Source organism: Mus caroli, unplaced genomic scaffold (assembly GCF_978045245.1).
Source record: "Mus caroli unplaced genomic scaffold, Mus_caroli_1 scaffold_8, whole genome shotgun sequence".
Lineage (NCBI taxonomy): Eukaryota > Metazoa > Chordata > Mammalia > Rodentia > Muridae > Mus > Mus caroli.
The window spans coordinates 66872757-66886601 of record NW_028227263.1 but is presented as its reverse complement, the minus strand read 5'-3'; the positions used below and the strand labels follow the sequence as shown (position 1 = coordinate 66886601).

The 13845-nt window shown below is 47.9% G+C and overlaps 1 protein-coding gene across 1 annotated transcript in view; it reads right to left on the bottom strand.

The window, feature by feature from the left end:
• Positions 1-2458: 2458 nt before the first annotated feature.
• Ap3s2 (adaptor related protein complex 3 subunit sigma 2) overlaps positions 2459-13845 on the bottom strand; it is a 44039-nt gene continuing 32652 nt past the window's right edge. Inside the window, exons 5-6 of the mRNA XM_021166886.3 lie at positions 6954-7061; positions 2459-5218 (exon numbers count right to left, since the gene is read on the bottom strand). Coding sequence (XP_021022545.1) covers positions 5090-5218; positions 6954-7061 — 237 coding nt within the window. The 3' untranslated portion in view covers positions 2459-5089. The remainder of the gene's footprint in view (positions 5219-6953; positions 7062-13845) is intronic.

The following is a 13845-nucleotide window of genomic DNA, read 5'->3' as shown; positions in this document are numbered from 1 at the left end:
AGCCAATGGCTTCCAAGTTCTCATCTTGCCACTTTGAAGAGTGCAATGCATGGCCACGGAGGGGTTTTAGAAGTTTTATTATGGTTTCTGATAGTTTAGGAGGCCAAGTTGTAGAGCAGGAGCAGGTCCTAGAAGAGACACCGTGAATGGCTTAGGTTAAGTTCAGGGCTTGTTAAAGGATTCAGGTAAAGCTGGAGATGCGGAACAGGAGGAGGAGCAGATGGCCCATCCATGAGGTGAGCGAGCAGTGTCTCTCCAGTTCTGGTCATACCCTCATATACAGCTTCCAGGCAGGATTAGAGTTGTGGCTCTGGGGTCCCTTCCTGTCTGACCAGTGTGTTTCCTGTTCTGCTCTCCCCTGACGTCAGGTTGCTCCAATGTGCAGATACTCCTCAGCCCTTGCCCAGGCTGTCTTTTACTCTCAGCCCTTGGCCATGTCACTTACGCCAACTCCATACATGACAAAGCTGGACCTACACTCTCCTGTCCACTCACTCGCCAGGGGGAGTTTATCCCCAAGCAAGCGAACATGCCCGTATCTCATCCTTTTCTCGGTACAATCCTTGCTGTCCTCTACCCGCACCCGTGGGCCTCCCTATTCCCACGTCACAGTCCTACAGTCCTAGAACCCAGAGGTACTGTGGGACTGTAAGGACGGACTTCTCCTTGGTGTGAGTGCTCACATGTGTATGTGTAGGTGGACTCTGCATCTCTGGAGGACAGTAAGACTGTACTGAGCTGAGGGCAACTGAAGCTATGGCCTTAGTTTTGAAAGTGAAGATAAAGGACGCTTGTTTCTTCTTCAAACTGCAAACACTTGCTGCCAGGAGGGCAGTGCTCAGTGGCTGGGAATAGGCTATCCTCTGCTAAACTGTTTTTTTGTTTTCTTAACATGTAAAGTGCATGGGGCTGGAGAGACGGCTCAGCAGTTCAGAGCACCCCCATTCAACTCCAGCTCCAAGAGATCCAAGGCCTTCGTCTGGTCTCTGAGGGTACCTCTCTACCTCCATGTAAAAATACTGACCTATAGCTAGATGTTGGTGTTGCATGCCTTTAATCCCAGAGGCAGGCAGATCTATGAGTTCAAGGCCAGCCGTGTCTATGGAGCAAGTTCTAGGACAGCCAGGGCTACAGAGATATCTTGTCTTGAAAATCAAAACAAAACAGAATAACTAAACAAAACAAACCCCTCAAAACCCGAACTAAAGGAATTAAGTTCTTATTTGGAAAGGAAGAGCTGAAATAAGAAAGAGCTCTGGAAAGGGTTAATCACTTGCATTGAGGTATTTCAACAGCCCCATCTGCCAGAATGTGCAGGTGAAGAACACCCCACAGCTTCCCAAAAGGTCAAGGCTTACTGTGACCTTGAGGTTTGGGCCTAGCCTGGCAGCCCCCACAAAGAGCTGGCTCACTCTGAGTGGTCAGCACACTTGGAATAGCGGGCATCCAGGATGTGTGCAGAGAGCAGGTGGGGCTCAGTACTCCTCTTGGTCACTGTGAAGGCGGGCAGGGACTTGCTCTGGAGCTTCATTTCCAGGTACCCATGGCTGACATGGCCATGCTGAGGAGAGCCTTTACAGGCCAGGCCAGGGATCGTGTCTGGGACCTGGGCAGAGGCATTGCTCCTAGTTTCTTTTCTGAAGCTGAGGTCACAGAAAGAATTGCTAAACTGGCTCTGCAGTGGTGAGGGAGGGAGGGAGAGAGGGAGAGAGGGCTGGCTCTGCATCTGGCAGAGGATGAATCATCAGGGCTAAGAGACTTGCTACCCTCAGTGTAGCATGTATGGTGCCATGGTCAGGCTTGGGAAAGGTAATGTGTCCAGCGCCGCATGCAGTAGGCATGACACTGGCAAGTCAGGGGTGGGGACTGTCCTTTAAATCTTCCACACTGCAGTCAGAGTCTGGCCTCCATGGTGCCAGGCTGCCAGTCAGTGCCCATGTTCCAACCACGTAAGCACTGTAGCTGGGCCTTGCTATATTGTGTTCTTCTTTTCCCACCCTTTACACGCCGCCCCCCCTCCCCCTCAGTTTTACCCCTATCACTAGATAGGAGAGAACAGAGAGAGGGGAGAGAGATAGAGATCTCTGAATCTAATTCCTTCTTGTTTCTTTTCGCTTATAGCTGGTCTTTGCTACTTTTGTGGGTCCTTCTTTTCCCTACCCTTTAGCCCCCCATTTTCACCCCCTATCATTAGATAGAAGAGAGAGGATGGGGGGGGGGAGAGAGAAATAGAGATCTCAGAATCTAATTTCTTTCTGTTTCTTCTTTGAACACAAACTACTAACAAATTACAACCAACCACCCCCAACAACCAACAACCACTGATCCCACCTATCAGGGCCCTAGCAGTATGTACCCTCTAAAAAGTCCCAAATGTCACACAATCGCAGAAACCACCTGCTAGAGCATAAGGTAAGTCATGGTCAGCTGCTGTGAAGTAGACCCATAACCCCACGCCTGAGAGTAAACCAAAAACATATTCTTATTTCTTTCTTTAAAAAAAAAATCAAAGTTCCAGAATTGTCACTACAGAGCACTGTCAGGGATGGTCAGAGACAGTGGAGCAAAGACAGCCTCTCTCTTAGTTTAGACCCAAGAGTAGTTACACAGAAGACGGGGGGGGGGGGGGGGGGTGTTCCAGCTGTTAACTAGTGGCAGCAAGAACACCCAGGCAAGCCTCCGTGTAACCATCCAGGTCCAGGATCCCAAGGCAAACACAACCCCAGCCCCTGGTTGCATCACTGATGTCTCAAGAGCAAAAGGAACACTCCTCTCCAGAAGGACCAAGGACTTCCTCTGTCACAGCAAAGTGCACAGGGCACTTGTAATCTCAGCATTTTTGAGAGAGGGAGAGGGGAGAGGGGAGAGGGGAGAGGGGAGAGAATCTCAGACAATGGCTTTCTTAATAGCAGACAAACTAGATGCAAGTCATTAGCAATGAATTAATCCCTCTGGCTTGACTAGAGGAATTGAGTTTTCTAAGCCCATGTCAGGGGACATGGTGCAAGCCGTTGTGTGATGCTTCCTTTTGCAGTCTACAGTACCAGGCCCCAGTTTTGGGTCAAGTAGTTTCTAGCAAGCAAACACCTGAAATCTAAACTACCTGGGAAGCCAAGTGCTTCCAACTTAGGCCAACAGCAAGCGCGCACTTTAGAGCAGCACTGTGGCCCTTTTGACCCTCAGCCTGACAGCCCTCTGGGTGGCTCCATCTCAGGCAATTAACTGAAGGGACACAGGATCCTCCAGCTCTCATCTGTCTACCTTAGAGAACTAAGCCTCTCTTTATTAGTTTGTGAGAATTGCTTAATCCCCTAAAGTCTCAGTTTCCCTGTCTGTCATCTATAAAAGAGAGGGTTGTAAAACTGGGAGAGACTATCTTGAAGAGTAAGGAAAAAAAAAAAAAAAAGAGCTTTGGAGCCAGGCAGGCACATTTCCAACCTTAGCCCTGGGTGACAAAAGTCTGCTTAACCTGGCAGTAAAATGTCCATGGGTGGGGCCAGAGAGGTGGCTCCAGTTCAGAGCACTGCTGCTCTTGCAGAGGACCTGAGTCTGGTTCCCAGCACCACAATTTTAGGCTTCTCAACCTCCTGTTAATTTGAGGTCCAAAGAATTCCGTACCCTTCTCTAGCCTCAGAGGGCATGTATACTCTCCTCTGGCCTCAGAGCATACCATCAGACAGACAGACAGACAAACACACCCCAGAAATAAAATAAATCTTAAAAAAATGTCTCTAGTAAGGACTATTAAAGGACTCTTCATGTCCCCCTAGAGCAAATGCTTGATTTCAGCCACTGTAAAAGGATATGAATGTATGCAAATGGCAATAAAATAACATAAAATAGCAACGAGATGCTTCCAGAGACTGCAGTAGGATTGATCTCAGGTCTGTCCTCTAGCCAAGTGCCCACCATCACTGCAGCTCTGACAGAGGACTGAAAGGTGAGGAGAGGACGCTGCATCAGCGTCATCAGTGCAGGAAGCCCTGCTGGGGACTGAGACACACTGGGTAAGACACACGGTTTCCTAGGACATCAGCATCACAAGCCATGGAAATGCACTATCGGGAGGGAGGGAGGGGGGCCTGCGCGGGGCAGTTCCCCATGGCGGTGCATCAGCCTCCACACCAGCACATGCTAACTTTGCAGGGTTCCAGAGCTATAGAATGTCAACCAAGGGAGCCCAGTGTGTTCACTGCAGGACTAAAGCTGGGAAGCACACAGCACTACAGCTAGCATGCTGCAAGCTCAGCCCACATAGCACCCAGTTCAGGCTTCCGGCTCTAGAATCTGAGACTGGTTAGTGGGTTCTGAGCAAGTGTGTGTATGTGGGGACTTCTTCATTCACAACACAGCACTGAACCTTCTGCTTCCAAGAGAACAGTGTATTTTAAACTTGGGAAGAGTCATAACCTAGGAAGGATTCAGTCGTCACATTCTACAGACATTGGTTTCTCCTCTGGGAGAGGGTTCGGGGGGTCGCACCCAACTCTGTGTGTGTGGGGGGGTGGGGTGGTAGTGACACGCACACAGAGTGTGACTTAAACCATCCGGCACACAGATGCCTCTGACGACAAGACTAGGAATATACTAGTAAGGAAACTGCTCTGCAGCAACTGCGGACCACAATGCTTGACCATACAGAGGGTATAGAGGCCCTAGCAGAGGTGGTGTACACCCTGCCTTAACCTGCCACTTACCAGGCCTGACAGCTCAAAGGCAAGCCCTTCTCCCAGGTCTCTTCCCCAGTAAGTGATATAGGATCTCAGAAGCCCTTGGTGCTAGAGAGGAAGTCAGATGTGTTCAGTCCCAGTGGTGGGGCCCTGGGAAGCAGGTGGCATGTTCACAGTCCCTGGCCCTGAGGGCAGCTGTGTGGGGAAGGCAAAGGAGCAGTGGCTTAGTGCCCTGATGTCTATCACAGCCGTGTGTCAGGAGCTGCAGGATGGCCAGGCAGTGTGCACCCAACTCCATTCCCACTCTGGGAAAGGTGCAGGGCCCCAAGGTGCGACTCTAAAGGCTCAACGGGGTTCTGCCTCTGGACTTGACTGCTTTGCTCATCCTTCGAACTCCAGTTCAGCCCAGTCCCCCTCCTTCACACAAACTGGGACAGGTTGGGGACTTTGATGTTGAGGTCACCGATGTTGATGTTCCTGGGGATCTCAGGGAGGTTGATGTTCTTCACAGCGGACACGGCCCTTGCAGGGGCTGCGGAGAGGCCGCCCTGGAAAGCGGGGAGAGTGTTAGTCGATTTCCAGTGTCGTCTGCTTAAATCCTAAAGCAGATGACAGACAGAGATCTAAAGCATTCCAGATGGCACATACAAAAGTCTTCATTCCTCACGGGTGTCAACAAAGCCCTATTTAGCTATGTGCAGCCTTGCAGCCTTTGCTGCCGTCCCACTACAGAGTCTGCAAAGGTGTGTTGTGCCCTGTGCTTCATGCACTTTTATAGTTATGGCAAGTAACACCACGCTTGGCCCATGGGTTGCTCAATAAATACTTGGTAGAGATGATTTATCTAAGTCCTACGACTTGAGGATACTAGATTTACAAAGCAAAACAAAATGAAATCCTTTCCTTAAGAGTCTACCTTACAGAAAAGTGCAAAGCCAGAGAAATTCGTTTGAAGGAGAAAGAATGTCAGCTTTCAGACAACAGCCTGCCAGCTAGTGTGAGCTGGAAAGGATGGGCTTTGGATGTCACGTGGCTACAGGCTGGGAAGCAGTAACCTTGGAAAATCAGCCTCCAGGCCCTCCAGGCTCAGCAGGGAGTGGAGGGGGTGACACAGGCCTGGGAGTCACTCTCTGTTCTAACCCACAGCTCTCAGGACGCTCCCTCTAGCTCTGCCCTTCCCCTGCATGTCTGCCTCTGCTGGTTCCAGACCCCTTGCCTGACTCACTCACAGTGCCTGGAAGCCTCCCAGCCTGCACTGCTCAGAAAACCCTGGCAGGCAGAGCTGTGGTCAGAAAAACTCTGACGAGATGAGCAGTCTCACAAGAAGGACACCTGGTTTTGTAAGACAGGTTCCATTCACAAAGCAAAGAAACCCTTGGAGACACTCAGAGATGTCACCATCCCACTATTTCTGCAGCTGTGAGGGGTACCCCTCTAACCCTGCTCACTGTGGGGCTGAGGTGGGCGAAGACCAGGGTAGGATTGGCCTGGCTTCACCATGAGCTCCTCCATCAAGCTCAGAGACACATGAGGATAAGGAGGTATGGTGTTTTCTTTTCCTTTTTTTCTCTTTTTTGGTTTTTGGAGACAGGGTTTCTCTGTTTAGCCCTAGCTATCCTGGAACTCACTCAGTAGATCAGGCTAGCCTCAAACTCACAGAGATCTGCCTTCCTCAGCCTCCCGAGTTCTGGGATTAAAGACATGTGCCACCACTGCTTGGCAAGGAACACTCTTCTGTTTGCTTTTTGAGACAGGGTTTCTCTATGTAGTCCTGACTGTACTAAACTCACTATGTAGACAGGCTGGCCTCAAACTCCAAGATCACCTGCTTAAGTCTCCTCAGTGGTGGGACTTAAAGTGTGTGCCATCACCACCTGCCCAGGTATGGTATTTCTAAATCAGCATTACTGTAGTTTTGAAGAAGCCTCACTGAAAGTAAAGAATCTTGACCTTCCAGAGGCTAAGAGCTAACCATGATCTATGGCTGCTCAGAGAACAGATGCACATATGCACCGCCAATGTGAGTCATAATCATATTCCAGAGGCTGGCTGTCCTTCCTGCCATCTGCCTTTCCTTTAAGCCAGAGATCTCAAGTCGCCCTACCTGTTTAATGTTTATACTGGCCTTCATGTTAGTGTAGACAAACCAAGAAAGACAGGAGGGAACCACCTCCTAAGAACAGAAGCCACCCAGCAGACACAGTCCACCCAAGCTATGGATGCTCTACACAAACACATGTTCCTCCCTGTACCCAGTCGGACACAGTGCAGCTACTTCCTCACCTCCGACTTCTCCAGCCGGTTTTGAGCTTCGATTTGAGCCACAATTTCATTCATGTTTGTCTCCAACACCATTCCACCCATCACCACCTCCTGCAGGATGTAGTGAACCTAGAAGAGAGGCATCAAGACTCAGAGCCCAGCACAGTGGTTTGCCCGGGGGGCAGCAGCAGAGGGGTCAGACAGGCCCTCACTGGAGACCACAAGACTTCATGGTCTTCTATCAGCAATGGCGGAAGGGTTTGGTTCTCTCAAGACAATGAGGTGGTGGCTGAGGCTTCCAACTCAGACAGCTCATGTTTAAATTCTAGCCCTGCTGTTTGTTAGCTAGGTGGTCTTTGGCAAATTATTTTCTCAGTACTTCAGCTTCCTTCCAAAACCTCGGGAATAAATGGCTGGGTGAGATACCTAGATGGAGAATTAAACAACGCTTTGCTAGTGCCTGCTACATGCTGGGCCCCACATAAGTAGAGACACTTTTCTGTCATCCATTAGACTGTCATCATATTGGCTGGCATTAAGTAGATCTAAGCAGCTGAAATGGTCTAAATACTCTCCTTAGCGTGCAGCTCACAGTTTCCAGCCAACCGGCAATTCTCTAAGCAAAACCAAATCTTGATGCACTACCAGGATGGAGCTGAGGCAATTCAACCACTACACAGGGAGACAGAAAGGCTGCCATGGAGAGCCGTGGGTGCCATCCTAACTGGTTTATAGTCATGGGAATTCAACAAAGGGCACTGTGCATGGTAGGCAAGAGCTCAACCATCTAACCAGGGTCCTGCAGCCGAGCGAGCGGTGTTCTTGCTAAACTGTGCAGGACGGCCCTCTGCTCATAATCCTCCTGTCTTGTTTCTCAACTAGATGTTGCCAACTCTTGCAGGTCCAACCTGGCACTTTATATTTCAAATAAACTATAGCAACGAGTCTTGTAATTACTTTCTGTTAAACCTTCTGTCATCAAGTGAGTGCAGAACGATTGGGCCGGTGCACAGGAGGCCAGAAAGGCCCTGGGAAAGCAATTCAGCTGCAAGACTGGTGGGTTTCAAAGCTCTTGGGCTTAGCTAAGACAGCAGCTTCACGTAAGAGGGAGACTAAAGACAAGGCTGAGAGGGTAGCTTGGGTTTAAAGCAGGGTATCCTGTTTGTTTGTGTGTGTGTATACACACACACATGCATGTGTCCCAAGTTTAGACCACTGACCTCCAGTCTCAAGTCAAGTGTCAACTTTTTCTTTGGAGCCAAGAAAGTTGAAGAAAAGAAGTGTGTGCCTGTTTTCATGCATTTGACTGTGTTCTTAGATTCTGCCCACAGCACAGGAAGCTGAAAGAAAGCCCTAACACGTGGCACTGGGATTTGCCCTTTGGCCTTGGGGAAGGAGTCCACATGAAGTAACCCTTCCATGCAGCCGTTTATTAAGACTTATAACCACTTCTCTGCTCTCTCCTCTCACTTCTAAATTCTATACAACACACATTACCCATAGGATACAGGAATTTATATCTATATGTAAATAAAACTTAATAGTAAAAGTTTCATATTTAGGCAACTTAAAAAATGTTATGCAAGACTGGTTTTCATATTACTCCTTGGGGGAACTCCATTGCGTACACTTCCCTATCAAATAGTCCTCTGGATGTATTAACTGTATGGGAGTTCCTCAGAAAGCAAAAACAGAACTACCGTATGACTCAACAATTCAGTGTCTCGGTACACACTGAAAAGACTGAAAGCAGAGACTCAAAGAGACATTTATACACCCACGTGCACATCAGATATTTAAACACCCATGTGCATATCAGCAATAGTCACAATGGGCAAAAAGTAGGGCAGTCCAAGTGTCCACTCTCAGATGAATGGATTAATAAAATATGATGTGTCCATAAAATAGACTACTATTCTGTCTTTAAAAGGGAGGAAGTTTTATACATGTACACACCTGTGCAATACAGATAAACCCTGAGGAAACTGTTGTAAGTAAACTAAATTAAACACAAAAAGATATACTACAAAATGGGTGTGGTGGTGCACAACTTTCATCCCAGCACTCAGGAGGCACTGGCAGCTGGATCTCAGAGTTTGAGGACAGCCTGGTCTACAGAATAATTTCTAGGACAGCCTGATCTATAGAGAAACCCTGCTTCAAGTAGTAAAAAAAAAAAGGCTGGAGAGATGGCTCAGTGGTTAAGAGCACTGACTGCTCTTTCAGAGGTCTTGTGTTCAATTCCCAGCAACCACATGGTAGCTCACAGCCATCTGTAATGGACATACATAAAATAAATAATTCTTTAAAAAAAAAAAAAAAGCAAAAGTAAACCAAACTAAACCAAACCAAACCAAAAAAGACATACTATGAAATTCATTTATGTGGTACCTAAAGCTGTCATCCATAGAAACAGAGAACAGAATGGGGGCTGGGGGAAGGCAGGTACGCTGCAGCGTGTGCAGAGGTGGACAAAGACCTCTGCAGATGGACAGTGGTAATGGCTGCACACTAATGTAATGAACTCAATGCTACTGTCCTGCAAAGTTGCCAGTGGTAAGGCTGGCAAACCCTGACTCCTAAACACAGGCAGAGCCCTATCTGCAGTCAAGCACTCTCAGTGCTCCACCATTTTCTGCTTAACCCACCTCTTCTTCATTGGTGCAAAGCAATGCTTTTGCTGAGTATCAACTATGTGTCAAGTGCTTCATAGGACTTGGGTTAATTTTACGACACTTATTTGAGTTTGGTCGCCGTGATGGTTAGTTTTGAATGTCAACTTATCACGACTCAGAACCACCTGGGAAGAGAGCCTGACTTGAGTAACTGTCTTTATTGAGTTAGTGGATGGCAGTGGTTCTCAAACTTCCTATGCAGAGACCCCAACTATAACATTACTTTTGTTGCTACTTCCTAACTGTAATTTTGCTACTGTTATGAACTACAATGTAAATATTTGATAATAGGACATCTGATACACAACCCTGTAAAAGTGTTGTCCAACCCCTGAAGGGGTCGAGAAGCACTGTCTATGGGTATGACTGCTTTGACTGTTAATTGAGATAGGATGACCCAGCCCGTTACCCATGGTAGCAGTGGTCCTGAGCTACACTGGACAGGAGGGAGGCATGAGAGCAAGCAGGCAGTGTGGTGGACTCCCTGCTCTGCTGTCTGTGTAGGTGAAGAACTGGAATGTAAGCCAAGTAAGCCTTGCCTCCCCACCTGCTCTCTGCCAGGATGTTTCACCATAGCAGCAGCAGAAGTCGGAGTAAGATGGCTCCTTCATTTCTTAGCTGAGAAAATGCAATGGAGTCTGTAGCTCCAGGAGCCATGGGTTCCAGAACCAGGGCGGAGCTGACCCCTGTATCTGTCACCGCATGTACCACATGACTCAGGTACACAGGGTATCACCATAAGGCTTGAGGCTATTGTGGCAGCTCCAGTGGGAACTCTGCAGTGTATCACCTCAGGATCCCAAACAATGTACAATGGAGAGTAACCCACATCTTCCTCCATGGGCTTCCTCCTTGGGATTCAGGACAGAGGAAAGTGTGACTGCAGAGGCTTTATGAACAAAATATAGCCAAAGGCCAAATTTGTAATGTTATGGGAATCAGAAGATAGGAAAAAAATATTAAGAACTTTTGTTTTATTTTTGAGACAGGGTTTCTCTGTGTAGCCCTGGCTGTCCTGGAACTCGCTCTGTAGACCAGGCTGGCCTTAAACTCAGAGATTCATCTGCCTCTGCCTCCTAACCAAAGGTGTGCACCACCACTATGCACTATCACTACCTGGCGAGAACTTCTAATTTGAACAAAAAGACAGAATTCCCAAAAGCCATTCAAGTGTGTTCTAAATATAACAGGGAGAAATGAAACTGCAAACCCATTTTCAACAAGACCAGAAGGAAACACAAATCCCAGACCCCCAAACGATGGCAAAGAGATCAGAGCAGGGAGCTCAGGCAAAGCTCCCTTTGATTCACAGAAGGAAAAGATGTGCCAGAGAAAATGGGAGCTAGTGACCTCAGAAGGCCTGTAAAGCTACACTCCCTGAAGGCCAAGCACACACCAAAGGAAGTCTTTGCTGATGGAAGGCCTAGAGTTGGGACCACATTAAAACAATACACAAGAAGCCTGCTGTCTGTGCCTCACAGAAGAGGTCCCTGTGGCAGCAGAAAATGCCTTCACACTGGGGAAGCCTTCCTCCTCATGGGTGCTTAGCTTTGTTAGCTGCCTAGAAATAACGTTAACCGACTTCACCTACAACTCTCTAACACAGGAGTAACAAAGCCCAGCTTAGAATACCCTCCCCCAACAAAACTCCTAAAAATAGCTGGCACCGAAAAAGCAAACCCATTTAAAGATGTTTATAAAGAGAAGTCTACACAGCAGTGAAATAATGAAACAACAAAGAAAATTAGGAAGCCGGAAAACCGAACATTAGACTAAGATCTCCGAGCAGAACCCTGATGCTGGGAGCATAGCCACAGCACAGAGTGTCAGCCAAGAAAAGACAGACAGACAGAAGACAGCTCAGCAGGACAGCAGGACAGCAGGAGCACACACAGACCCTGATCTGAGTCCAGCACTGCAGACAAAGCAAAGTACAATTTAATCATGTATTTTCGGGAGCATGGTGGTACATACTTAAAATCTCAGCTATTCAAGAAGTTGAGGGAGGAGAAACAGTTGTGTCTATGAAGCAAGAACTCCAAGTAGGAAGTCTAGAGCTTACAACAGAGGGAGACTAGAAGACGAGAAAGTATGTCACAGCGGGACTCGGGGACAAAGTAGAAGGAAAAAGAAACTACAGGATTGAAGGTAAAAATAGAAAATACAAATCAAGGGACATCACTAAAACATAAAGAGCAAAAGGCAAGCAGTAAGAGAAAACTGAATGAAACAATTAGGGGTGGAGGGAGGGCTGGGCAGTGAGTGCTTGCCCGGCACGGAGGCCCTGGGACCCAGGCCCAGTACTGCATAAGGCAGGTGTGCTGGTGCATGCTTATGACCCAGCATCTGGGAGGTAGAAGCAGGAGGACCCGAAGTCCAAGGTCATCCTCAGCTCTACAGGGAGTTTGAAGCCAGTCTCTAAACCCAAAGCAAAGCTAATACTTAACGCTAGCAGAGAACAGTCCCATCCTCCTGGACACACCCATGGATTTTATGCCTGGATGATCACTCCTGAGTCTTTCTTGAGGAATCCAGAATACATGTGGCAATCAAGAGGCCACTCAGAAAGACTACAGCATAAAGAAAACATCAGCCGTGAGTGGGATCAGCTTCTGGGTTCCATGTCTCAATAATGAAAACAAGCAAGGACCAGGAAGAAAAGGGAGGGAGCTGGGGAGAGACCAAGAGGTCACATCACCTTCAACAGTCCACAGACAGCACAGTAACACTCCTGATACGCTTGTTAGGCTTTTTAATATGATTTTCTCTCAAGTCCAAACCTACTCTCATTTGCTACAAACAAACTCCAGGAGCCACCAGTTACAGCCAACATCTCTCCTGGACTATTAGTTCTACGCCATTAGCTCACACAACTCACCCAGAAGGCACCCTTATCATTCCACTGCTCTAGAAGAAAACCTGCCAGGCTGGTGCCCACAATCCTCGTACCCAGAGGAGGAGTCAGGAAGATCATGAGTTCTAGACCAGCCTAGGTCAGAGTGAGACCCTGCTTCGAAAGCCAAGAGTCTCTCCTGTACTATTTTTTGGGGGAGGGGTTGTTGGGAAGAATGTGGTGTTCACCAGGAGTGGGGGATAAAGGAGGATAATGAAAGGTGAATATGATCAAAGTATATTTCACATATGTATGAAATTATGTAAAAAGGAACTCCCTGCATCCCCCACAGAAGGAAAACCCCAGCACCTGTGATGTGACAGGAAGTAGAGAATCCTTCCAAATGCCTTTCTTTTCTTTTATTTGAAGTAGGGTCTCTTTGTGTAGACCCAGCTGTCCTTGAACTCTCTGTAGACCAGACTAGTCCTAAACTCACAGAAATCCATCTGCCTCTGCTGCCCAGCATGCTAGGATTAAAGGCATATGCCACTACATCTTTCTACCGTTTAATGTTCACTCTTTCTTCTCATTCTTGGCTTGCTGTGTATATGTGATTAAATTCCATCACTATAATATTCACGAGAACACCACAAGCACCCTTTGCTAAGTGCACGGCTCCACGGACCGAAGGACTTGTAGGATGAAGGAACAGTAGCCCACGGTAACCTTGCATGCCAGTCAGGAATTCTAAATCAGAGGTAGTAAAACTTATCTGAGTGGATAAGAGCGAGCTAAGATGCTGGAGGCCGCCAAACACAGGTGTGGGAAGCACGCAGCCAAGAAACGAAACTGACCCGGGCACCTGCCGAATTGAAGATATGGGCAGAGCACAAAGAAGGCCTCTGTGAGAGGCCAGGCGGGGGCTGATGGGCTGCCCTGGAGGTTGGCAGCAGCAGTCTAGGTAAATACCTGAGAGAACACTGGGAGTCAAAGCACCGCCCCAATGAAAGAAGGCTGGGAGGAGAAGAAGCCTGCACCTGAGTCATGTAGATGGCATTCAAAATGATAGGACCATGGAGAGTTTGGTGTGATACTGTGTCCCTTAGTAATGTCAGAAGCCACACCCATAAAGTCTTACCAACATGACTGCCCAAATGTGAGCTGAACAAGGATGAGACCAATGGACTGACAAACTGAATGTGAAAAAAACCCACAAGATCCCCGCCTTTCACAAAGAAGTATAGACAACGGAGGAACAGTGGTTTTCCCCGGCAAAGGGCACACCCGTTGCTTGTCCAGTGCCAAATGATCAGTAGTGAGAACACGAGAGAACACAAGTCACGTTGCACAGACTGAGCAGTTCTATTTGGGTATGTGTACATACAGATGCGTACATGCACACAAT